The 27,682-nt window shown below is 38.7% G+C and overlaps 1 protein-coding gene across 2 annotated transcripts in view; it reads right to left on the bottom strand.

Moving 5' to 3' along the window:
• Positions 1-613: 613 nt before the first annotated feature.
• intu (inturned planar cell polarity protein) overlaps positions 614-27,682 on the bottom strand; it is a 160,911-nt gene continuing 133,842 nt past the window's right edge. For both annotated transcript variants that reach the window (XM_051927641.1, XM_028802234.2), the window contains exons 10-16: positions 27,309-27,371; positions 22,002-22,220; positions 17,828-18,319; positions 15,088-15,182; positions 14,690-14,879; positions 2,412-2,566; positions 614-777 (exon numbers count right to left, since the gene is read on the bottom strand). In XM_051927641.1, coding sequence (XP_051783601.1) covers positions 666-777; positions 2,412-2,566; positions 14,690-14,879; positions 15,088-15,182; positions 17,828-18,319; positions 22,002-22,220; positions 27,309-27,371 — 1,326 coding nt within the window. In that variant the 3' untranslated portion in view covers positions 614-665. The remainder of the gene's footprint in view (positions 778-2,411; positions 2,567-14,689; positions 14,880-15,087; positions 15,183-17,827; positions 18,320-22,001; positions 22,221-27,308; positions 27,372-27,682) is intronic.

The raw sequence follows: 27,682 nt of genomic DNA on the forward strand, positions 1-27,682 counted from the left end.
GTTACACCCCTGTAACACATTCTACTGAAAAATGTTATTGGGTGTAGAGATCCACAACCCAGTCATTTGCAGCAGCTACTGAATGGGACACACAGGGGCTGGCATACTAGCAGGCTAAAACAAACACTCTGAATTTGTGAAGGAATTGTAGGGTTTTGATTTACTAATACTGCAAGGCAAGAAACCCAATATTTGTTAAATAAACTGCACACACTTCCAGTCAGAATTTAAAGGTATTTAAAAAAAAATGCAATTTTGTAAAAAAAAAAAAATTAAAGTTATATCAATTTTTTAGACCAGAGTAATTATATATAAATTACAGTCTTTACAGAAAGCATATTAGTTTTTGCACATTTTTAGTAAATCTATATTTAAATATAAAACATTAAAATTGGAGATTTTAGACCAAAATTGATCATTTACCATTGCAACTTAACTTATAAAGTTAGCTTTACTAGCTTTATCAGATAAAACCATCATCACAGTCTTCAATATGTTATCAATTATTGTGGACCCATGCACAAGTATTATTATTGATATTGAAATCAAGTGCAAACACTCAGTTTTTAAATTTTCTTAACAATTTTAAAAGTGCTGTAGTACAAAAGGATGATTTTATTATTGTTTATTGTTTGGGAGAAAACACCGCACGCTTGTCCTGTTCTTCAGACTGCCACTCCAAACGATAGTCTGAATGCAAGCTCCACTGGAAACTCTGCCACTGAGTCATGAAAACACACATAGAACTCTTGAGGGACTGGCTCTAGAAAAAGCCTCCTGTAAGATAAAAAAAGTCACTGTGAGATATTACTTATAGTTCCTTATACAGTAGATTCAGAAAGTATTCTGAACCCCTTTATTTTATGAATTCTTTATTGTGTTGTATATTTAATTTTAAGTACATAAAAGTGCCATTTTTGTCAGTCTACACTCAGTTATCATAATGACAAAGTGAAAACATGGAATCTGCCTGAGGCAAAGAAAATTAATTTGACATAACTTAAAAAGGCACCTGTGTCTCCAAGGTCACACAATTCACACTGAATGTCAGAACAAAAACCAAGCTGTGAAGTTTAAGGAACTCATCGTAGACCTCTGTTATCAAATTGTGGTAAGACAAAGATCACAGCAAGGGAATAAAACCATACTCCCGGTGGCACAGTGGACTCAATAATTGTGAAATAGAAAAAGTATGGAACAACTAGGACTCTTCCTAGAGCTTTTCACCTGGACAAGACTATGCAGGCAAGAAGGGCCTGGATCAGTAAGGTGACCAAGAAGCCAATGGTCACTTTAATAGAGCTTCAGAATTCTGCTGCTGAGATGAGAGAACCTATCAGTCAGAGGACCATTTCAGCAGTACTCCATCAATCAGGCACTTAAGGTATAGTGGCTAGACAGAAGCCACTATTGAGTAAAAGACACACGACATTTTAAAGGAATCTGAGAACATGAGGAAAATGATTCTCTAGTGTGATTTGACAAAAATTCAACTCTTTGGGCAGAACGCCAAGCGAAATGACTATTGAAGGCCAGGCACAGCATAATGGTGGCAGCATCCTGGTATGGGGATGCTTCTCAGCAGCAGGGACAGGGAGAAAGGTTAAAACTGAGGAAAGGATGAATGCAGCTAAATACAGCAAAATCATTTAAGAAAACCTACTCTAGAGTGCATGCAACCTCAGAATGAGGTGGTACTTCGCATTTCTGCACATGACCCGAAGCATACAGCCAAGGCCCAGCCAAAGCCCAGACTTAATCCCTGTGGAGAGATCTGAAGATGGTAGTTTACAGAACCTTCCTATCCAATCTAACAGATCTTGAGAGGATCTGCCAAGACGAACATGATAAACTGACCAGACCCAATGCTTGTAGAGCTGCCAAACATGCCTGTCTATAAATTATGGAATTAAGAGTCTGAATACTTATATGAATGAAAAATTTCATTTTTGACTTTTAATACATTTGCAAACCTTTCTGAAAATGTTTTCACATTTTCATTATGGTTTACTGAAAGTAAATTTAGAAGCAAATGTCAAATGTTATCCATTTAAAATTAAATTTACAAAACAATAAAATGTGCAGAAGGTGATGAGGTCTGAATACATTCTGAATCTACTGTATATCAATGGAATCAAACTCATGTTTTATCTGTACAAGACTTCTGAACTGAACTTAACTAATGAAATGACAATGATGGGTATTTCTCTGTTGTTGTATTACTATTCTATAGTCTCTACATTAGGCAAATTCATGAGTATTTGTTTAAGACATTTATTTCTCTTTGTGGTAACTACTAACAGACATCAAAGATCACCAGTTATTATATAGACAGCATGCTATGTCAATAGTCTACAATATTTGCATGTTTATACTTTTCTATATAATAAACTTTTTCTTGCATCTCTTACCCTACAACCCAGTACGTCATTGTGGGTGGGGACTTCTTCTGGTCAGTCCAGTTTTCTGGTTCACACTGAAAAAGCACACCATGCTCTTTGACAATTCCAAATCCAGATGAGGTCTTCCTTACTGAAGTATTAGTGCAGCTCACAAATTTTCTTTCCTGTTTACCGAAAACAAACATTTATAGACACTGAAATGAAGTGTAGTAGCAGGGATTCAGTTTTAATCCAATGAAAAAATTCTATAATGACTTTATTGCCCCAGTTGGGCAGGAAATCTATTACTAGCTGGCATATCTTACTTTCCTCTCAGCATATGCAAAGACTGGAATGAGCAAGCCTGGCTTTATGTGTTCCTTGGCAACAGAAACGAGAAGAAGCCACTTTGACAGTCAAAAGATATTAGAAAGCTTGCAAGTAATAATAAGGAAACATATACAGGGGTCTAAAAACTACTCTCTCTCTCAGTAGGAACCTATCACTGTTAAAAATGTCAACCAGAATTTTTTTTATATTGTACCTTGATAAACTGAAATTTCAGCTGTCTCTCTAGAGCCTGCTGTTGGCAGGATGAACTCTAAATTCTTAAAACCGCAATCAGGATAAGCAAATATAGAAATATTACAGCTATGTTTTAATATAAATTAATTTTTTTAACAAAAGCAAAGCAAAACAAACATCACAAATCTCAACATTTATATAGTGTTAGAGATACTGAAAGATATTCATAGTACATAAATTATTTCTCGAAGCACAATACATCTTAGTTGTCTGTATTTAATGAATTAAGAAGGCAAGTGAAAAGACACAATACCTTCTGATTAATGCAATGCAAGTCTAACTGAGTCAGCATACATACTTCACCAATTCTCTGATCCTGGTTTATCCATTACACAGCTGTGAGGAGTCAGGATTTCTTTCTAACCTCTGGCACAAGACAAGAATGCTAGGAATTCACTAAATACATATCTATATGTCTAAAAAGAGCTTTGCATGAGGTAAAGTGCCCACATAATCCAGTTTTTGAATCCACTTATTTCAAATTCAAGGCCTCTGTGTTTAACCTGGTAGTGTTGTTAGGTCCAAGACAAACAGCAACCATGCAATGGGCACCAGACTATAGCAGGATAAACATTAATTACACACATTGCCACATTACAACTTGCCAGGTTACTGTAAAGACACCTCAGACACAGGAAAAAGTTAAGAGTATCCACAGAAAATCAACACATACATGAAAATGTAAAAATGAAATGTATATTAAAAACACAGAATCTGACACACAGGCAGTCAGTAAATTCCACACAGGAAAAATGGAGGTATGTGTAACATGACACAAGGCTTTTCATTCACATACAGAAAATGCCATCTGCAGAGAATCAAGGAATAAATTTTTCACCTTTCCATAACATCAGCATATTTAATCACTAATGCAACTATTTCCTAATATATATTATATTACATACATACACACACACACATACATACATATTGATTACATACATATATATGTATATACAGTGATCCCTCGCTATATCGCGCTTCGCCTTTCGCGGCTTCACTCTATCGCGGATTTTATATGTAAGCATATTTAAATATATATCGCGTATTTTTTGCTGGTTCGCGGATTTCTGAGAACAATGGGTCTTTTAATTTCTGGTACATGCTTCCTCAGTTGGTTTGCCCAGTTGATTTCATACAAGGGACGCTATTGGCAGATGGCTGAGAAGCTACCCAACTTACTTTTCTCTGTCTCTCTTGCGCTGACTTTCTCTGATCCTGACGTAGGGGGTGTGAGCAGGGGGGCTGTTCGCACACCTAGACGATACGGACGCTCGTCTAAAAATGCTGAAAGATTGTCTTCACGTTGCTACCTTCTGTGTGCAGCTGCTTAGTGAAGCGACATGCTGCACGGTGCTTCACATACTTAAAAGCTCAAAGGGCACGTATTGATTTTTCACTCTTTGTTTTTATCTGTCTCTCTCTCTCTCTCCCTGCTCCTGACGGAGGGGGTGTGAGCTGCCGTCTTCAACAGCTTTGTGCCGCGGTGCTTCGCATACTTAAGCCAAACAGCCCTATTGATTTGTTTGCTTTGCTCTCTGTTTCTGACAGCCTGTGCTCCGGACACGCACTCCTTTGAAGATGAAGATATGTTTGCATTCTTTTAATTGTGAGACAGAACTGTCATCTCTGTCTTGTCATGGAGCACAGTTTAAACTTTTGAAAAAGAGACAAATGTTTGTTTGCAGTGTTTGAATAATGTTCCTGTCTCTCTACAACCTCCTGTGTTTCTGCGCAAATCTGTGACCCAAGCATGACAATATAAAAATAACCATATAAACATATGGTTTCTACTTCGTGGATTTTCTTATTTCGCGGGTGGCTCTGGAACGCAACCCCTGCGATGGAGGAGGGATTACTGTACTGTATACTGTGGCGAGTGGCTGGGGGTGGTACCCAGCCAGGACGCCCAGGAGGACAGGAGGAGGGCTTACGCCTCCTCCAGACCACGAGGGGGCAACCGCCCTGGTGGCTTTGGGGACCACGGGAACTGAGCTTAGAAGCTCAACCCTATAGGGGCCCGTGGTCACCGCCAGGGGCTGCCCCAATGCCTGGAGAGCCCTGGTCCTCAGCACTTCCGCCACACCCTGAAGTGCTGGGGGGGGAAGACGACCAGGGACACCCAGAGTGCTTCTGGGTGCACAGCCGGTACTTCCGCCACACTGGGGAGTGCCGGTGGCAGATTATCGGGAGGCACCTGGAGCACATCCGGGTGATTATAAAAGGGGCCGCCTCCCTCCGTTCAGTGGCTGGAGTCAGGAGAGGAGAAGGACAGAGCTCGGGAGGACAGGAAAAGAGGCAGCCTGAAGAGAAAGGCATTGAGTGAGAGGCCGGACTTTGGGGGAGTTTGGGGTTGTGTGCTGTACCGTGTAAATAGTTATGTATAATAAAGTTGTGTTGGGTGAACCATTGCTGTCCGCCTGTCTGTGTCTGGGCCAGCTTCCACAATACATTAACGTACAGTACATACATACAGTGGGGCAAAAAAGTATTCAGTCAGCCACCAATTGTGCAAGTTCTCCCACTTAAAAAGATGAGAGAGGCCTGTAATTTTCATCATAGGTATACCTCAACTATGAGAGGCAAAATGAGAAAAAAAATCCAGAAAATCACATTGTCTGATTTTTGAAGAATTTATTTGCAAATTATGGTGGAAAAAAAGTATTTGGTCAATAACAAAAGTTCATCTCAATACTTTGTTATATACCCTTTGTTGGCAATGACAGAGGTCAAACGTTTTCTGTAAGTCTTCACAAGGTTTTCACACACTGTTGCTGGTATTTTGCCCCATTCCTCCATGCAGATCTCCTCTAGAGCAGTGATGTTTTGGGGCTGTCGCTGGGCAACACGGACTTTCAACTCCCTCCAAAGATTTTCTATGGGGTTGAGATCTGGAGACTGGCTAGGCCACTCCAGGACCTTGAAATGCTTCTTATGAAGCCACTCCTTCGTTACCCGGGCGGTGTGTTCGGGATCATTGTCATGCTGAAAGACCCAGCCATGTTTCATCTTCAATGCCCTTGCTGATGGAAGGAGGTTTTCACTCAAAATCTGACGATACATGGCCCCATTCATTCTTTCCTTTACACGGATCAGTCGTCCTGGTCCCTTTGCAGAAAAACAGCCCCAAAGCATGATGTTTCCACCCCCATGCTTTACAGTAGGTATGGTGTTCTTTGGATACAACTCAGCATTCTTTCTCCTCCAAACACGACGAATAGAGTTTTTACCAAAAAGTTCTATTTTGGTTTCATTCCTCTTCTGGGTCATGCAAATGCTCTCTAGCAAACTTCAGACGGGCCTGCACATGTACTGGCTTAAGCAGGGGGACACGTCTGGCACTGCAGGATTTGAGTCCCTGGCGGCGTAGTGTGTTACTGATGGTAGCCTTTGTTACTTTGGTCCCAGCTCTCTGCAGGTCATTCACTAGGTCCCCCGTGTGGTTCTGGGATTTTTGCTCACCGTTCTTGTGATCATTTTGACCCCACGGGGTGAGATCTTGCGTGGAGCCCCAGATCGAGGGAGATTATCAGTGGTCTTGTATGTCTTCCATTTTCTAATAATTGCTCCCACAGTTGATTTCTTCACACCAAGCTGCTTACTTATTGCAGATTCAGTCTTCCCAGCCTGGTGCAGGTCTACAATTTTGTTTCTGGTGTCCTTTGACAGCTCTTTGGTCTTGGCCATAGTGGAGTTTGGAGTGTGACTGTTTGAGGTTGTGGACAGGTGTCTTTTATATTGATAACGAGTTCAAACAGGTGCCATTAATACAGGTAACGAGTGGAGGACAGAGGAGCCTCTTACAGAAGAAGTTACAGGTCTGTGAGAGCCAGAAATCTTGCTTGTTTGTAGGTGACCAAATACTTATTTTCCACCATAATTTGCAAATAAATTCTTTAAAAATCAGACAATGTGATTTTCTGGATTTTTTTTTTTCTCATTTTGTCTCTCATAGTTGAGGTATACCTATAATGAAAATTACAGGCCTCTCTCATCTTTTTAAGTGGGAGAACTTGCACAATTGGAGGCTGAATAAATACTTTTTTGCCCCACAATACATATACTGTGAAATAGTGCGGCCAAGACACAGACAGGCAGACACATTTACAACCATCACCACACGTTTGTTTACACTAATATTATATACAAAGTCTTAAGTGCACCGCCACACACAAACCCCAACGGTCTCCCAAAGTCCAGGCTTCACTTAGCTACCTTTCTTTCTCTTTCTCACTCTCTTCTCACACTCCAGCTCTCTCCTCTCCTCGCCGCCTCCTCTCCGACCTCGTCCACCTCCTCACCCGACTCCAGCCTTGATTGAAGGGAGGCGGCCCCTTAAATAGGTAGGCAGCTGATGACCACACTCGGCCACCTGCCACAATACACACACACATTTTTAATATATATTCTTCATGAGAAAGGATTTGTATACATATTTATCCATTCAGTATTTCTTAATGTGAAATCTTACACTGTAACAGTATATTTTCTGTAGATAATCACCTGATTAGAGAAACACAAAAGTTAGTGATTGCATATGTATTTAAACCTATACCTACCTAGCTTTGGAAGGTTTACACAAATGACAAATTAATCATAAATGACAAAAAGGTGACAATTATTTGACTATAAATAAACATAATTAGGTACTCCTTGTGAGTCCTTTTATGTATCTTTAGATATAAAAAATCACTCTTTGTAAGGGCAATAATCTTTGTTGGACAATCACTACAAAAATGAAACAAAGGAGCATTCTTCTGATGTGAGAAGCAAAGTCATTGAAATGCACATTGCAGGAAGTGGCTACAAAAACTATTGAAGAGTTTGAATGTCCCGTTAGGCACTGTTAGATCCATCATCAGAAAGTGGAAAGTTCACTACAGCACCCAGACTCTTACTAAAGCAGGCCGTTCTTCAAAACTAAACTTCAGAGCAAGACACTGACTGGTGAAAGGCGCTACTAAAAATCCAATCGTCACTCAAAGATGTCTGGTTGAAACTGGAGTGAAGGTTCATGGGTCCACAATCCCATGAGCTCTCCATAACACAGGTGTCTACAGGAGGGTAGAAGGTTTTATGGTCAGATAAGACCATAACAGAACTTTTTGGCCAGACTTTAAAGAGGTACAGTATGTGTGGCTTAAAACTAACACAGCCCAAGCCTCAAAAAACATCTTAACCATGGTGAAATATGGTGGTGGCACCATTAAGCTATAAGGATGCTTTTCTTATGCTGGGACTGGGAATCTTGTCAGATTTGAAGGGACAATGAATGGACATAAATACCTCACAATATTGTAGGAGAATTTGTTCCAGTGTGCATGAACCTACTGCTCAGTAGAAGATTCATCTTTCAACATGACAATGTCCCTAAGCATAAAGCCAAAGTGACACTGGAATTGCTCAAAAACAGAAAGGTAAATGTTTAGGAATGTCCAAGTCAAAGCCCTGATCTTAACCCTTTTGAGAATCTGTGGCACTATTTGAAACATGCTGTTCACGGGCATGATGCCACAAACTCTACAAATTCTGGCAAGAAGAATGGGGAATAATCACTCCTGAACAATGTGCAAAACTGGTACATGCCCCAAAACAATTAAGGCGGTTATTGCGTAAAAAATGTTCTCAACAAAGTATTAATCTGTAGGGCTTGAATACTTATGCAAACACCAACTTTTGAGTTTTTCTTCTTCAGTTAAATATTTACAGAAAATGGTTTATTTCGACTTTGGGCCAGCTTCCACAATACATTAACGTACAGTACATACATACAGTGGGGCAAAAAAGTATTCAGTCAGCCACCAATTGTGCAAGTTCTCCCACTTAAAAAGATGAGAGAGGCCTGTAATTTTCATCATAGGTATACCTCAAATATGAGAGGCAAAATGAGAAAAAAAATCCAGAAAATCACATTGTCTGATTTTTGAAGAATTTATTTGCAAATTATGGTGGAAAAAAAGTATTTGGTCAATAACAAAAGTTCATCTCAATACTTTGTTATATACCCTTTGTTGGCAATGACAGAGGTCAAACGTTTTCTGTAAGTCTTCACAAGGTTTTCACACACTGTTGCTGGTATTTTGCCCCATTCCTCCATGCAGATCTCCTCTAGAGCAGTGATGTTTTGGGGCTGTCGCTGGGCAACACGGACTTTCAACTCCCTCCAAAGATTTTCTATGGGGTTGAGATCTGGAGACTGGCTAGGCCACTCCAGGACCTTGAAATGCTTCTTATGAAGCCACTCCTTCGTTACCCGGGCGGTGTGTTCGGGATCATTGTCATGCTGAAAGACCCAGCCATGTTTCATCTTCAATGCCCTTGCTGATGGAAGGAGGTTTTCACTCAAAATCTGACGATACATGGCCCCATTCATTCTTTCCTTTACACGGATCAGTCGTCCTGGTCCCTTTGCAGAAAAACAGCCCCAAAGCATGATGTTTCCACCCCCATGCTTTACAGTAGGTATGGTGTTCTTTGGATACAACTCAGCATTCTTTCTCCTCCAAACACGACGAATAGAGTTTTTACCAAAAAGTTCTATTTTGGTTTCATTCCTCTTCTGGGTCATGCAAATGCTCTCTAGCAAACTTCAGACGGGCCTGCACATGTACTGGCTTAAGCAGGGGGACACGTCTGGCACTGCAGGATTTGAGTCCCTGGCGGCGTAGTGTGTTACTGATGGTAGCCTTTGTTACTTTGGTCCCAGCTCTCTGCAGGTCATTCACTAGGTCCCCCGTGTGGTTCTGGGATTTTTGCTCACCGTTCTTGTGATCATTTTGACCCCACGGGGTGAGATCTTGCGTGGAGCCCCAGATCGAGGGAGATTATCAGTGGTCTTGTATGTCTTCCATTTTCTAATAATTGCTCCCACAGTTGATTTCTTCACACCAAGCTGCTTACTTATTGCAGATTCAGTCTTCCCAGCCTGGTGCAGGTCTACAATTTTGTTTCTGGTGTCCTTTGACAGCTCTTTGGTCTTGGCCATAGTGGAGTTTGGAGTGTGACTGTTTGAGGTTGTGGACAGGTGTCTTTTATATTGATAACGAGTTCAAACAGGTGCCATTAATACAGGTAACGAGTGGAGGACAGAGGAGCCTCTTACAGAAGAAGTTACAGGTCTGTGAGAGCCAGAAATCTTGCTTGTTTGTAGGTGACCAAATACTTATTTTCCACCATAATTTGCAAATAAATTCTTTAAAAATCAGACAATGTGATTTTCTGGATTTTTTTTTTCTCATTTTGTCTCTCATAGTTGAGGTATACCTATAATGAAAATTACAGGCCTCTCTCATCTTTTTAAGTGGGAGAACTTGCACAATTGGAGGCTGAATAAATACTTTTTTGCCCCACAATACATATACTGTGAAATAGTGCGGCCAAGACACAGACAGGCAGACACATTTACAACCATCACCACACGTTTGTTTACACTAATATTATATACAAAGTCTTAAGTGCACCGCCACACACAAACCCCAACGGTCTCCCAAAGTCCAGGCTTCACTTAGCTACCTTTCTTTCTCTTTCTCACTCTCTTCTCACACTCCAGCTCTCTCCTCTCCTCGCCGCCTCCTCTCCGACCTCGTCCACCTCCTCACCCGACTCCAGCCTTGATTGAAGGGAGGCGGCCCCTTAAATAGGTAGGCAGCTGATGACCACACTCGGCCACCTGCCACAATACACACACACATTTTTAATATATATTCTTCATGAGAAAGGATTTGTATACATATTTATCCATTCAGTATTTCTTAATGTGAAATCTTACACTGTAACAGTATATTTTCTGTAGATAATCACCTGATTAGAGAAACACAAAAGTTAGTGATTGCATATGTATTTAAACCTATACCTACCTAGCTTTGGAAGGTTTACACAAATGACAAATTAATCATAAATGACAAAAAGGTGACAATTATTTGACTATAAATAAACATAATTAGGTACTCCTTGTGAGTCCTTTTATGTATCTTTAGATATAAAAAATCACTCTTTGTAAGGGCAATAATCTTTGTTGGACAATCACTACAAAAATGAAACAAAGGAGCATTCTTCTGATGTGAGAAGCAAAGTCATTGAAATGCACATTGCAGGAAGTGGCTACAAAAACTATTGAAGAGTTTGAATGTCCCGTTAGGCACTGTTAGATCCATCATCAGAAAGTGGAAAGTTCACTACAGCACCCAGACTCTTACTAAAGCAGGCCGTTCTTCAAAACTAAACTTCAGAGCAAGACACTGACTGGTGAAAGGCGCTACTAAAAATCCAATCGTCACTCAAAGATGTCTGGTTGAAACTGGAGTGAAGGTTCATGGGTCCACAATCCCATGAGCTCTCCATAACACAGGTGTCTACAGGAGGGTAGAAGGTTTTATGGTCAGATAAGACCATAACAGAACTTTTTGGCCAGACTTTAAAGAGGTACAGTATGTGTGGCTTAAAACTAACACAGCCCAAGCCTCAAAAAACATCTTAACCATGGTGAAATATGGTGGTGGCACCATTAAGCTATAAGGATGCTTTTCTTATGCTGGGACTGGGAATCTTGTCAGATTTGAAGGGACAATGAATGGACATAAATACCTCACAATATTGTAGGAGAATTTGTTCCAGTGTGCATGAACCTACTGCTCAGTAGAAGATTCATCTTTCAACATGACAATGTCCCTAAGCATAAAGCCAAAGTGACACTGGAATTGCTCAAAAACAGAAAGGTAAATGTTTAGGAATGTCCAAGTCAAAGCCCTGATCTTAACCCTTTTGAGAATCTGTGGCACTATTTGAAACATGCTGTTCACGGGCATGATGCCACAAACTCTACAAATTCTGGCAAGAAGAATGGGGAATAATCACTCCTGAACAATGTGCAAAACTGGTACATGCCCCAAAACAATTAAGGCGGTTATTGCGTAAAAAATGTTCTCAACAAAGTATTAATCTGTAGGGCTTGAATACTTATGCAAACACCAACTTTTGAGTTTTTCTTCTTCAGTTAAATATTTACAGAAAATGGTTTATTTCGACTTTGGAAATGTATTGTTACAGCATAAGAGTTAAAATTAAAAATGCTGAATGTGTATAAATACTTTGTCATGACTTTCAAGGAGATTGAATATTTTTTGTATGCCCCTGTACGTAAGCATGCATGAAAGTGCTACGCGCAAGCCACTTTGCGCTTCTGCCGCTCGTGTATGGGGATGCGAATGTACAATTTAAACAGGTTATTTTCATGGGAATTGTTACATATGCATAACAGAACTAACTATTTTACATTACAGCGAGTAATTAACCACATTAAAAAATAGTAAAACGTAATAATTTGAAAGTAAATTAATGTTTCATGTTGCGTTCCGAGTTTTTCGTAACGTTATATGATTTCTTTCTGTTTGACTTTGAAATTGACACGCAATTATTTTTTAAACTTAAGACTTTTACTGAAAAACTTCAGTAAAAAACATTTTTTGAATTACATTTTCATTAATATCACACTGAATTTTGATTCCGTGTTTGGACTTACATCATGACAACACAACATATAACTGGCTGTGAGAGAATTTTGTTTCTTTCTCTCTAATAAATAAACCGACTTTTTCAAATGTTTGTCTCTGTGACTCCTGCAGAGCATGCTGGAACCTGTAGTACTCTGATGCAGCCCTGTGGTGTCTGCTAGGGGGAGCTGAAGGGAATAATCATCCCTACTTTGTGGGACTTCCATTGGGCTATGCCCTAGCACTGGAAGTACTCCTGGGTCCAAGATAAAAAGAAATGTCCTGTCACATCCGGGTGAGTTGAGTTAGGTGGAAGTGGACAACGATTGCGTGGGTGGAGTGGAGGAAAGAAAAAGAGAGATTATGTGGCGGTTTGTTTCAAGCCTGTTGTGAAAGTTATTTATAAGAATAAACCCTTTTATTTACACTGGGACTTGTGTCTGTGGTGGTTCACAATACACACACACACACACGAAGTGAATCATAGAACTATATCCCCTCCTACACATCCTCTCAAACTGCCGACGGGCTAGGTATATCCTGTGAATAGCTCAGTCAATATTTGCACAAAAATAGGGTGAAAAAAGCGAACAGCGACACAAGACAATACAATGCTCCCGTGCACAATGCTTTTTCCGTAAAGCAGTTTTTCGCTGACAAAAACATTCCTGTCCTCGATCATCCTCCCTATTTGCCCGATTTAGCTCCCTGTGATTTTTACTTGTTCCCAAAAATCAAAAGTGACCTGAAGGGAACACATTTTTCTTCAATGGATAAAGTGAAGAAAGAAACGGAAAGCCTGTTGAAGAGCCTCAAGCAAGAAGACTTCCAGCACTTTCAATCAATGGAAGATACTGTATGTATGGAGCGGTGTAGAGATTGAGAGGGGGAGTATATAGAAGGTGACAATGTTTAAAATGTTGTAATTCATCAATAATAATGTATGTGTGTGTATCTATATCTATATCTATCTATATATATAATGCTTGGACCTTAAACAGCCTTAATTCTGTCAACAGCTTCTCAAAAACATCAGCTTACTCAAACATATAAAAGATTCCTTCAGCAAGGAAACCGGCAAGAAAAAAAGACATAAAAGGCTGTTTCTTTTGGCTTCTTGTCTGCATGGCTTGCTCCATGCTTCTTATCCCATGATGTTGCCTCTTACTAAATACTGCCCTTTATTCAAGTACCTACCTGTTTCAAAAATGTTCCTAAAATTTTTTTTCCTAACATCCGGTATAGTCCTCAGCATGGACACGTGATTTAAATTAAACAGTTGTGCCTACTGGAGTTCATATTGTCATGCAGATAACAAGCCAATATGCCTAAACTTATTTCTCTAAGCACTCATTTTCTACACAAGCTTTTGTTGCAAAATTGAATGAGATGTGTACTGAACACAACCTGAGGACTTTAAGCTTTAACAAAGTGCTGCATGAAGGTGAACAGCAAAGAAAGTAGAAGAAATGAGTATACAGTGGTAGAAACAAAGCAAGGTTATTATTATATTTGTCTAACATCTTCACAGAAGATGACTTACAAGGCCATGATAAGTTACAACAGTTATAAACTGTTTACAGGTATTTGTGCAATTGGAGCAGAGGAAAGTTAAGTGTCTTGGTTATGGTATAGAAAAATAAAAAGGAGAAGCAAAAAGAACAACAAATGCCAAGGTAAATAATTTTCTATTCACCATATGCATCATTCTGTTTAATATGATGAACTGTTTTTAATTTAAAAAAAAGGGTAAAAAGCAAATACTTGGGGATCTCCCCATAAGCAGATAGACCCCCAATTGATAAAGCATACTCAATGTTTGGATATCATAGTGTGATTAATGTATTAGTATTTTGAAAATGGCAGAAAATTGACAGATTTACACAAAGTCTACAAAAAAAAGAAGTTCCATGTATAAATTATAGAAAAGAAGCTTGACAATGAACAACTGATCAACTCTGACCTTTTTGCTAATGCAAACACAGCTCTGTGTAATTGAGATACCAGGATGACTAGTATCCTGACAATCAAGCAGTCTTATGCAGCAAAATGGAGTGACTAAACTACCTGTCTTTGGTAGCACATAAGTATATTTTCCTTTTCTTTAGTATGCACTTTATTGGCTAAGAAAGAAAAGAGGTGGAAACTGGTGTGAGGTTCATAAATTAGTGGTAATGCATCAATTTATTCAGTAAATTGGAATCTGACTAATCCTGTTTAAAAATTGAAACATACCTTTCCACACATTGTCTGTTGAAATATTGATCTTATAGAAAGACAGCAGCGATGAAAGTTTTTGATTAACTGTGGGTGAATGGAACCACTGAGTTGTGCAACTTCTTTGTGAGTCGGAGCTATAAATATTCCTTGCACTGCTTCCATTGACACATAGTGAAATAATGTGTTTTCAGATCCAGATGTTAATCTGTACAGACAAAAATGAACAAGTTTGAAACCATGAGTAATAACTAAAATAAGCAAATTGCAAAAATATTATTTTCAGACAATAAAAAAACTTATTAACGCTATCAATTAACACTATTTACTTACTGATGAATGTATGTGCTTTAGAGCTTGCTAACTACACACAGGGTAATCTACTGTTAATATTTTTAAAAAGAAACTAGACTTACTTCATCATGTTGTACATTTCTTCAGTGTCTTTTTCTGAAAGACTGTTTTTTAATGTACCCAGATAAAAAGGATTAGGATGCTTCTTCTTATATATCTGCTTAATGAAAAACAACTGTGTCAAAAAACTATGAGAAGAGTCTACTTCATCACAATCCCTTATCTGCAATTCCGGATGTGGAAAGCTCAGAAAAACTGAAATTTCATTTTTGGCAAGCTGACTGACACAGAACATTACATGATACCAGATGGAGCAAGAACATGCTTTGCACAGCATGCTTTTTAAACCTTTCTGCACGTGTCCAAAATTTAGAATCAACATAGTAACAAGTCATAATTGTTATGGTCATGATATCAATTTCAGAAACATGTATCATAAAATCAAAAAGAATTACAGAAACATTCAGAAACAATGTTTTTACATTGTGTTAAATGGAGAAAACAAGACGAGTACTATCAAATGTCGTGTATGAATAGATATCTATGAGTAAGCATCAAAAGATATATGTAAAGAACATAAAAACACACAAAGATTACTTTATATTTTTTATTGAATGCATTTATCTATTCTGTATACAGTAATCCCTCCTCCATCACGGGGGTTGCGTTCCAGAGCCACCCGCGAAATAAGAAAATCCGCGAAGTAGAAACCATATGTTTATATGGTTATTTTTATATTGTCATGCTTGGGTCACAGATTTGCGCAGAAACACAGGAGGTCGTAGAGAGACAGGAACATTATTCAAACACTGCAAACAAACATTTGTCTCTTTTTCAAAAGTTTAAACTGTGCTCCATGACAAGACAGAGATGATAGTTCTGTCTCACAATTAAAAGAATGCAAACATATCTTCCTCTTCAAAGGAGTGCGCGTCAGGAGCACAGACTGTCAGAAACAGAGAGGAAAGCAAACAAATCAATAGGGCTGTTTGGCTTTTAAGTATGCGAAGCACTGGCCGGTACAAAGCTGTTGAAGGCGGCAGCTCACACCCCCTCCGTCAGGAGCAGGGAGAGAGAGAGAGAGAGAGAGAGAGAGACAGAGAAAAACAAACAGTCAAAAATCAATACGTGCCCTTTGAGCTTTTAAGTATGCGAAGCACCGTGCAGCATGTCGCTTCACGAAGCAGCTGCACACAGAAGGTAGCAACGTGAAGATAATCTTTCAGCATTTTTAGACGAGCGTCCGTATCGTCTAGGTGTGCAAACAGCCCCCCGCTCACACCCCCTACGTCAGGATCAGAGAAAGTCAGCGCAAGAGAGAGAGAGAAAAGTAAGTTGGGTAGCTTCTCAGCCATCTGCCAATAGCGTCCCTTGTATGAAATCAACTGGGCAAACCAACTGAGGAAGCATGTACCAGAAATTAAAAGACCCATTGTCCGCAGAAATCCGCGATATATATTTAAATATGCTTACATATAAAATCCGCGATAGAGTGAAGCCGCGAAAGGCGAAGCGCGATATAGCGAGGGATTACTGTATAGAGAATATTAATAATGTTCGTTCATACCACTACATGATCTGAATAATTCTAAAACACATATAACCCCAGCAATTTTGGAACAGGGATTAGAAACCTATATTGTATTTGTAAAAGAAGAAATTGAAATCTGTACTTTTTGTGAACATTCAAAAAATTTCTATTACATGGGTAGATATTCTAAATGAGATTAGTTGTGTATGTTCAATAAAATCAATTGCATTCATCCTCAGCAGTCCTGAAGAGTTGGCATGACCACTGTCATTTGCCCCCAGGCAATCCCCAGAGGTTTATTTTCACTATTTACATTAACGTGTCACAGTCTGTATAATGTCTGGACCTTCTGCTTGTGCCCAGTTAGCTCTCTCCCTGGGCTTCCCACTTTTATTCTCAGCATTCCTAAACTGACACGTAATGAGTATGTGCAAGTGGTTCCCTATGGCTGACTATCTTTCAATCCTGGATTGATCCCTGCCTTCCATCCAGTGTTGCAGGACAAGGCTATGACTCCCACAACACTCTATAGGAAAAAACAGTGTACAGAAAAAAGAAAAATCAACTTATCTTTCATTTCACTTTAAAAAACACTTAAAATAAGGATTATTCTGAATGTGAGTAAGAAACTAAATTCAGATATGGAATTTGTAGTATGTGCTTTTGCTAATACATTAAATTAGACAACCATTGTGTAAAAGCATTTTATAATTATGGAAAGTTAAATTTAAAAATTATCATATTAGACTCTGGTGAACATGTGTGTAGGCACATAGATTTAGCTATTTGTTGTTGCATATAATTTCAGTTATATCATGATATAACATTCTCAAAACTACAACCAGTGGAGGACTATGGGGGAGCTAGAGTCTATGTCAGAAGCAATTAAGTGCAAAGCAGGAAGCAACTTGGGAGAGGCCGACCTCAAAGGGCCTATTCATATACACACACACATTCACACTTCTATAGTGCAAATATGTAATTGCCAGTCAATCTAACACGCACATCCCTGGTATGCAGAAGGAAAATACTTCAGACACATGAAAAATGTGCAAACTATACATGACCAGTAACCAAATATTGAATTCTAACCCAGAATACTGTACCTGTAAGGCAGCAGTAATATCCTCTGCTCCACTATGTCACCTGTCATTTCAATTAGCAATATCAAGCATTTTAACACATTTATATCCATTTTATCCAACAGAGCATGTACTGTTCTACAAATGACAGAAATTCCACATGCAATGCAACAGTAAACCATTACATACCTTAAACAAGCTTCCACTTCCTCCACTACCATCTGATCCACCAGAACCCTGGGATTCCCTGCGCCCCAGCTTCCTTATAGAGTCTGGAGTTGAGTGAGGGCTGATACTTGTACCAAATAACACATTATCCATTTGGCTTTCACTGACATTTTCAGAGATCCCAAAATTTTTCTGGGGACTGGCTTTTTGATTCTTTAATGAGGATTTACTGTTGGGAGATGTTGCTTTTGATATACTCTGCCACCTACTAAAGATTGGAGAACTGGTAATGCTATTGAGTCTATCACGCACAGTAGGGATAAACCAGTCCGCACATGATAAGCAAGGAGTGGGGGGCGCTGCAAGTCTCTCCTCAATACTGTTGTCCAAGGATTCCATTTGAAACAGCGTGGCTTTTGCTTGGTCTACATAAACACAATCTGGACCTGGGTTCCCAATAGCCTGAGATGCACATCCTCCTGCTTCCAAAAGTACACATAACATGTAGTGTTTCTAAGAACAAAAAAAAGATCAGTTTTACTATAAGGGACTATTATGCAGCTTAAGTCACATATTCCTCATTAATTTTAAACTATTAGAAAGCAGCTCCTGTACATCATCCTAAAAACTGTGCGAATTCATTAAAGTAAATGATGGATAGTCCATCTGACAGAGTGGAACAAAATATCTGTCATGCTCCAGTATTCAATTATTTTAAGACACTGCATAGTCTCTTTTTATTCACTTATCTCTTGATAAAAGTCTTTAGATTGTGTGCTGCTGTCTTAGGCCAGGCTGCAGTCACCCACAAAGATAACCTGTTATAAGACATTAAAAATGTTAATTTTTTTCTGAGACTTTGTTTTTACCCTTTGACACATAAATAACTGAATATGATCTTTGCTTTTTATGAACAAAACAAACCTTTATAATATTCAGGCAGTAATAAGTAAATAGATGTATCATTTGATTTTTGTTCCAAGTACATTTTTGTTCTTTCTTAAGAATATTGGCCTTCTGTACAAGAGTATTACAGTCAATATATATGAAGCCATTCTACCATTACTATTTATAAAAGTTGCATACAGACTTGTGTATTTATAAACGTTTAACTTGTAGGAGGCAAAGGAAGCTGAGAGTTTAAATTCAGTAGCCACAATGGCCCCTAAACGATGTGAGAAATATACATATTTTTATGCTGATGCCTGGAATGTACCAAAGAAAAGAAGACACATAAATGAAGAAAAGTGAAAAAAGGTGCAGACTAGCAGTTATCAGAACTATCAAAGAAACCAGTGTACTAGAAATGTATACCTCACTACCACTGTTGACATCAAGCAGAATAAATTCATGGACTCATGAAGGTCATTATTCAACACAAACTTACTATAACATACATAATGTTAATGTTTAGTCCAGGGGTAACCTCCTGTGGCTGCAGGTTTTTTGTACCAAACAGTTTCAAAATAAGCCAGTTGTATTACAAGCAACTAATCTCATTGTTTAATAGGCTGATTGGTTTTCTCTTCTGTTATTTTTACCTTCTGTAATGTGAAGTAGTGTCAGAATTGTATTTATAAAAATATCAGAAATATTTCCACTTTTCTATTGCTTTTAAACACTTAATTCTCTTTTGTTATTGACCCTTTTTTGCTCCCTTAACCATGTCCAAATAATGATAGGTAATAACAAAATGTGCAGACAACAGGGCAAACAACATGCTCAAGTTACTCTTGTGTCAGACCCTCTAGGGTGCTTATTGGTAACAGAATGTCAGGAAAAACACAATAAAAAGCATGAAGTTAATGATGATGAAAATCTTAAAAACCAAGATAAAAACATTACATTATCCCCATATAACATACACTAATTAATTCACTGGCACACTTGATGAAGGCTACCTTCACTTTCTCATACCTTCTTTATGTTTCAGTGTCAGAATAACCTTTACATTTTCTATTTGCAAATGTACAATAAGACAGCCCTTCACTAACATACATTAATGCCTGCTTTATTCCAAAAAATGTAGTAAAATCAGTTTTGTAATTTTTCAATTTACACTTAAACATTTAATTATTATTATTTAATTAATTTAAACATTGCCTCTGCAACATCGCATGGACATCGGGGACAGTGCCTCTGGACTGGCAGACCGGGGTGGTGGTCCCACTCTTTAAGAAGGGGGACCGGAGGGTGTGCTCCAACTACAGAGGGATCACACTCCTCAGCCTCCCTGGAAAAGTCTATTCAGGGGTCCTGGAGAGGAGGGTCCATCAGAGAGTCGAACCTCGGATTCAGGAGGAACAGTGTGGTTTTCGTCCTGGTCGTGGAACAGTGGACCAGCTCTACACCCTTAGCAGGGTCCTGGAGGGTGCATGGGAGTTTGCCCAACAAGTCTACATGTGTTTTGTGGACTTGGAAAAGGCGTTCGACTGTGTCCCTCGGGGAATCCTGTGGGGGGTACTCCGAGAGTATGGGGTACCCCCTGATAAGGGCTGTTCGGTCCCTGTACGATCGGTGTCAGAGCTTGGTCCGCATTGCCGGCAGTAAGTCGAACCCATTTCCAGTGAGAGTTGGACTCCGCCAGGGCTGCCCTTTGTCACCGATTCTGTTCATAACTTTTATGGACAGAATTTCTAGGCACAGCCAGGGCGTTGAGGGGGTCTGGTTTGGTGGACTCCGGATTGGGTCACGGCTTTTTGCAGATGATGTTGTCCTGTTTGCTTCATCAGGCTGTGATCTTCAGCTCTCTCTGGATTGGTTCGCAGCTGAGTGTGAAGCGACTATGATGGGAATCAGCACCTCCAAATCCGAGACCATCGTCCTCAGCCGAAAAAGGGTGGAATGCCCTCTCAGGGTTGGGAGTGAGATCCTGCCCCACGTGGAGGAGTTCAAGTATCTCAGGATCTTGTTCACGAGATGAGGGAAGAATGGAGCGTGAGATCGATAGGCGGATCGGTGCGGTATCCGCAGTGATGCGGGTTCTGCAGCAGTCTGTTGTGATGAAAAAGGAGCTGAGCCGCAAGGCAAAGCTCTCAATTTACCAGTCAATGTACTGTATGTTCCTACCCTCACCTATGGTCATGAGCTATGGGTAGTGACAGAAAGAACGATATCGCGAATACAAGCGGCTGAAATGAGTTTCCTCCGCAGGGTGTCTGGGCTTTCCCTTAAAGATAGGGTGAGAAGCTCAGTCATCCGGGAGGGGCTCAGAGTAGAGCCGCTGCTCCTCCGCATCGAGAGGAGTCAGATGAGGTGGCTCAGGCATCTGATCAGGATGCCTCCTTTTACGCTTCCCTGGTGAGGTGTTCCAGGCACGTCTAACCGGGAGGAGGCCCCGGGGAAGACCCAGGACACGCTGGAGGGACTAAGTCTCTCGGCTGGCCTGGGAACGCCTCGGGATTCTCCCGGAAGAGCTAGAAGAAGTGGCCGGGGAGAGGGAAGTCTGGGCATCTCTGCTCAAGCTGCTGAACCCGCGACCTGATCTTGGATAAGCGGAAGAGGATGGATGGATGGATGGATGGATGGATGGATGGATGGATGGATGGATGGATGGATGGATGGTACTTAAACATAGAAACTAGGAAATAACAGATTCTTTAATAAAAGCAGAAACCAATTGGAACAAAAACTGTAGCCACAGAGAGCCTTGAGGGCTGAACTTGAGAACCACTGAATTACATGTTACAATAATATACGCCTGAAAATTATATTAATTGTAAACCTCAAAGAATCTTTTAATAACATTTTTTTAAATGTAAGAAAGAACAACAAGCATTTTAATTTCAAAGTAAACTTTAATAATGTCTGAAAGAAGCATTAAGCAAACTTCTTTTTATTTGTTGGTATGAAATAATTTGAAGAAAACAAAATCAACTGTATCAAAATTATTCATTTTGTAAGTTAGTACACAATGCATAGTAAAAGTAAAATTAAACAGACTGACAATTTGAGCAAACACATGAAGAAAGAAATAAATTGATGTATGGCAAATATAAAAATCAATGCGGCAGAATAACTCCAGAATTAAATAAATATATATAAAAAATAAATACATATAAATAAGTATATGTTAATTAAATTAATCTTTAGAAAAATCAATGCTTATAGCAGATATTGATAACGGATATTATTCTGATTCAATTATTAAAGGGAAAAATAAAGTGAGTGACACAAAGAACAAAAATGCACTTACAAGGCCAACTATCAGAAGAAAATATCTTGCTTTAGGTTCCCGGTAGGCTTCAAAAGATCCTTCGCTGACAGAGGACTGTCGCTGGGGAAAGACCTCTCGCCATATGACCAGCTGACCAATTTTCTGCTCAGTTGCAAGTGGTAAAAGGCAATAAATTTGACAGTAAAGAGCAATGTCAAGAAGATCCTCCTTTGGCAAGTGGTTTTCTATTAAGTAACCCTGAAGGAACAAAAACGAAAGACATACATTTGCAACATACCTATACAAAATATTTTAATGCAAAATTCAAACCATTTAATATTGGTAAGTTTTACCCATCCATCAGTTTCAAGAGATATTCTCTCTTAATCAATGAAATATTGCCTCTTCCTTATGTAATTTATACTACACATACAACCAGATCTTTGCAGTGTCAATCCACAGCAGAGCAGTGGCAAAAGCAGCGTTATATAATCAAAAAAAAAAAACACCAACATGAAAATGGGATAAACTTTCAAATGCCATGCAAAAGGCAACATGACTCTGTACTAAATCTAGGGTTCATGTACAGTAAAGGTGCAACTTTTTTGCCTGATTTATAAGTTAAACCATATAAATTTTTGGATGTTTTACTTACAAATAAAATATTCACGTCACTATTTGTAAAATGCAAAAAATAAAAAGTGAAAAGAATTTTAAGTCAATAACATGAGTGCATAAATGACTTCTATTCATTCATTTAGTGCAGTGCCTGAGCAGGGATGCAAAAATAGTTTCCTAATATTTTAAAATCAACTATAACTGTTAATTATTATAAAATTAGCACACTATTACCATGAGGTACTGTATTTATAGAGTTCCTATAAAAAGTTTTCACCCTCTTGGAAGACACTTTGATGTCAAAGTGAAAACAGATCTCTGCAAAGTGTTCTGAATTGACTGCAAATATAAAGCACAAAGTAATTGAACCCATAATTATTGTCTGTGTGCACAAGTCTCTCTCTATTCATTTTTCACATCTGGACACTGCCATTTTAGCCACTCTCTTTTGTAAAGCAAACAGCATTTCTTGGGTCCAGCCACAAACACTCAATTGGACTGAGATCTGAACTCTGACTTGGCCACCCAACCCAAGGACATTAACACCGTTGTTTTTAAGCCATTCCTGTATAGCTTAGGCTTTATACTTGGGGTCTTTGTCATGCTGTAAAACAAATCTACTTCCAGTAGGCAAGTTTCTAGCAGAGCGCATTAGGTTTTCCTCAAGGAAATAGCCCATATTTTTCTGGAATTCATTTTACATTTTTCCCTCACAAGCCATCCAGCATCTGCTGCAGAGCTGCATCCTTACCACACAATGCTGCCACCACCATGCATCATAGTGGGGATGGTGTGTTTTTAATATTATGCGCAGTCAAAAATGGTGTTTAATCAGGCCAAAAAGCTACATTTTGGTCTCATCGGAATCTTCTTCCAGGTGACTTCAGAGTCCCCCATATACCTTCTGAGACAATATGTGATTTTTTTAAAGGTTGCTTTGTCTTTACTAATCTCCCATAAAGCTATGATTGGTCTCTCCAATTTTAGCTACTGTGGCTTGAAACTCCAGAATTATGAAAGGTCTCTTGGTTGCTTTACTCACTAGTCGTCTTCTTGCATGATCGCTCTGTTTTTGTGCATGACTTGGTTTATGCAGATTTACAGGAGTGCTGTAGTGTTTCTTAATGAAACTGGTCTGGACTCCAATGCATATTCAGAGACTTGGATATTTTCCATATACAGGTGCATTTATACAACAATCATCTGAAACCCCATGACTGCAGGCAGTTGATCCCCATTCAACTAATAAAGTAATTTCATAGACAGACAGACAGACAGACAGACAGACAGACAGACAGACAGACAGACAGAAAGAAAGAAAGAAAGAAAGAAAGAAAGAAAGAAAGAAAGAAAGAAAGAAAGAAAGAAAGAAAGAAAGAAAGAAAGAAAGAAAGAAAGAAAGAGAGAGAGAGATACTTTATTAATCCCAAGGGGTAATTCACATACTCCAGCAGCAGCATACTGATAAAAACAATATTAAATTAAAGAGTGATAAAAATGTAGGTATAACAGACAATAACTTTGTATAATGTGAACGTTTACCCCCCTGGGTGGAACTGAAGAGTCGCATAGTGTGGGGAAAGAACGATCTCCTCAGTCTGTTAGTGGAGCAGGACAGTGACAGCAGTCTGTCGCTGAAGCTGCTCCTCTGTCTGGAGATGATACTGTTCGGTGGATGCAGTGGATTCTCCATGATTGACAGGAGCCTGTTCAGCGCCCGTCGCTCAGCCACAGATGTCAAACTGTCCAGCTCCGTGCCTGCAATAGAGCCTGCCTTCCTCACCAGTTTGTCCAGGCATGAGGCCTCCCACTTCTTTATGCTGCCTCCCCAGCACACCACCGCATAGAAGAGGGCGCTCGCCACAACCGTCTGATAGAACATCTGCAGCATCTTATTGAATTGGCTGTACCAGTGATAAATTTGGGTGTGGCATATTAAAGGTGGGTGAAACTTTGTACCCACAGTCAACTCTTTATTTTATTTATTTTTTTTTTTTTTAATTTTATTAATTTTAATCATTCCATACAAATAGATCAGTTTTTACAAAAAATAGGATTAAAAACAGATCGACCCCCACCCCTGAGAAAGAGAGCATGGCCAATGCGGTAAACCTTAAAGCTTGTAAACATACCTAAATTGATTAGTTTAATAGGGCAATAGAAATGAATGGAGAAGAGACAAAAAATGCAGAGAGAATTGCTTCCTCGGTGCTTTAAGAGCTTATTCTAAAATATTATTGATTAGATCCTGCCAGGTTTTGAAAAAGTTCTGTACAGATCCTCTAACTGAGAATTTGATTTTTTCCAATTTCAAATAATACAAAACATTGGTTTCCCACCAACTTAAAAAAGGAGAATTACGGTTCTTCCAGTTTAGCAAAATAAGTCTGCGTGCCAAAAGTGTAGTGAATGCAATAACAGTTTTGTTTGTCCTTCTCCACTTTAAACCCATCTGGAAGGACACCAAACACAGCTGTTAATGGGTTAGGAGGGATTGTGACACGAAGGCTGTCCGACAGGCACTTAAAAATTTTGGTCCAAGATGATGTTAATTTGGTGCAGGCCCAAAACATGTGACCCAGTGAGGCTGGGACTTGACTGCAGCGTTCACAGGTTGGATCTTGCCCTGGAAACATTTTGGACAGTTTTAAGCGAGACAGATGTGCTCGATATATAATTTTGAATTGAATAATTGTATGCTTTGCGCATATGGAGGTTGAGTGAATTCTCTGTATTGCTATTTTCCACTCCTTTTCTGACATATTGATTAAGAGATCTTTTTCCCATTGTCCTCTTGGATCTTTGAAAGGGAGGGACTGTAAAATAATTTTATATGTTGCAGAGATGGTGTTTAAGTCCTCAAAATTCAGCAATATTTTTTCTGGCATGGAGGAGGGTGCAAGATGAGGAAAATCAGGCAGGTTCTGTTTAACAAAGTTCCTAATTTGAAGATAGTGAAAGAAATGTGTAGCTGGAAAGTTAAATTTGGAATGGAATTGTTCATAGGATGCAAAGATGTTGTCTATATAAAGATCTCTAAGCAATTTAATCCCAAATCTTTTCCAGATATTAAAAACTGCATATGTTTGCAAGGGTTGAAAGAGGTGGTTCTCTTGCAGGGATGCCACAGATAAAAGATTCTCCATCTTAAAATGCTTTCTACATTGGTTCCATGTCCTAAGTAAGTGAAGCACAATTGGGCTATTAGTATATTGGTGATAACTTACATTTATTGGGGCACAAAGCAGGGAATATAAAGGAGTACTGCAGGATTTTACTTCTATTGCGGACCAAGCCTGTGTATGTTCATCTATTTGTGTCCAGGTTTTTATAACTTGTATGTCTGCTGCCCAGTAATAAAACTGAAAGTTGGGTAGAGCCATGCCACCTTCTGCCTGAGGTCTTTGTAGGGTCGTTCTTTGACTACGTGGATGTTTTGAGTTCTAAATAAATGAGGTTATTGTTGAATCTAATTGCTGAAAAAATTATTTATTGATGTATATTGGAATGTTTTGAAATAAAAAAAGAACCTTAGGAAGAATATTCATCTTAACAACGTTAATTCTTCCAGCTGGAGTGAGATGAAGGGTTCACCATCTATGCAAATCTTGCTTAATTTTTTCCATACAGACAGCGAAATTTTGTTGATAAAGAGCTTTGTGTTTACTTGTGATATTTACCCCTAGGTATTTAAATTGATCTGCTATGGTAAAAGGTAGGGTGTCCAATCTAATATTATATGCTTGAGAATTCACTGGAAAGAGTACACTTTTATTCAGATTAATTCTGAGACCAGAGATCTTTTGAAATTCTGTAAGTGCTGTTAAGACTGCAGGCACAGAATTTTGTGGGTCTGATATATATAGTACCATATCATCTGCATATAGAGAAATTTTCTGTTCCAGTACTTCTTTGATAATTCCCTCTATCTGATAAGCATTTACAGTCGACTTTTTAATGCCAAGTTGTATACTTGCTCAAAAAAGTGGTTATTTAATTGATTTAATTGATGTTATTTAATTGTTTGATGTAATTTCAGCTATCATAAATATCAATACTACGTTAAATGTAATAATACATGAGAAAGAGGTTTGCAATATTTATTAGTATTTTCGGTAATTTTAATATATTGACACTCTAGTAACTTGCTAAACTTGTGGTCAGAGAAATACAGATCAGCACTCAACAAATCAACAACATCTTCAGTGTCTAAGTCTAGCAAAGACTTTGTGATCACTAACAGAAAATGTCTATATGTGGTACTTTGAAAGCTCCTGGAATAGGATTCCTACTGAGACCACAGTGAACAGATTTATGGCAACCAAGCCTGTCATATATCAAATGAAATAAAAGAGCAATAAAAGGATCAAAACTGATCATATTTGAAAATGACACAGTATTGTATGAATGTACAAAGCAGATACACTGGATCAAACACATGCACTTTTATTGGCTTATATCTTGAACGGCCTAACAGAATCCAATTGGTATAAGTTAATTGCAAAGTTTATTTAACATCTTGCAACATAATAGAAAAACTGTAGTCTAAAATAACTAGTCATAAAGTCAGATGTTAGGGTACATACTTGTAGACTATTAGCATGGGGGTCTAAAGCAACTTTTAAAAATTTGTTCTACAACTATTCATCCATACTTTACACCGTGTGATTTAAAGTCTCATAATAATTTAGTCTGTAAGAAGTCTAACATTCATAGTCATTGTCTCACCTTATAGAACAGACAACACCCCAGGATTGTGTGCAGTCTCCTCATTCCATAGTAATCCTCAGACTAGAAACAGAGCAAGACTAAAATTAAATTGTGAGCACTAACTAGATCCAATGACATGTCAATGTTTAGAGAAAGAAAGCATACAATTAACAAAACTGAGTAAGTATCATAGAAAACTGTAGAAATGGTAGAAAAATGCCAAAGTAAGTTCTCTAAAAGTCACCAAATTATATTATTTTTTTTAAACTTTGCCAATTTAGTATTCAGATCTCCAAAGAAAACAACAAGCAATAAGAAGATAATGATAAAGTGTATGTTAAATCTGGTTTGAATTATACAGTAGTAAAAATGGGTTTTCTTTTGTGACTCTC

Source organism: Erpetoichthys calabaricus, chromosome 5, assembly GCF_900747795.2.
Source record: "Erpetoichthys calabaricus chromosome 5, fErpCal1.3, whole genome shotgun sequence".
Lineage (NCBI taxonomy): Eukaryota > Metazoa > Chordata > Cladistia > Polypteriformes > Polypteridae > Erpetoichthys > Erpetoichthys calabaricus.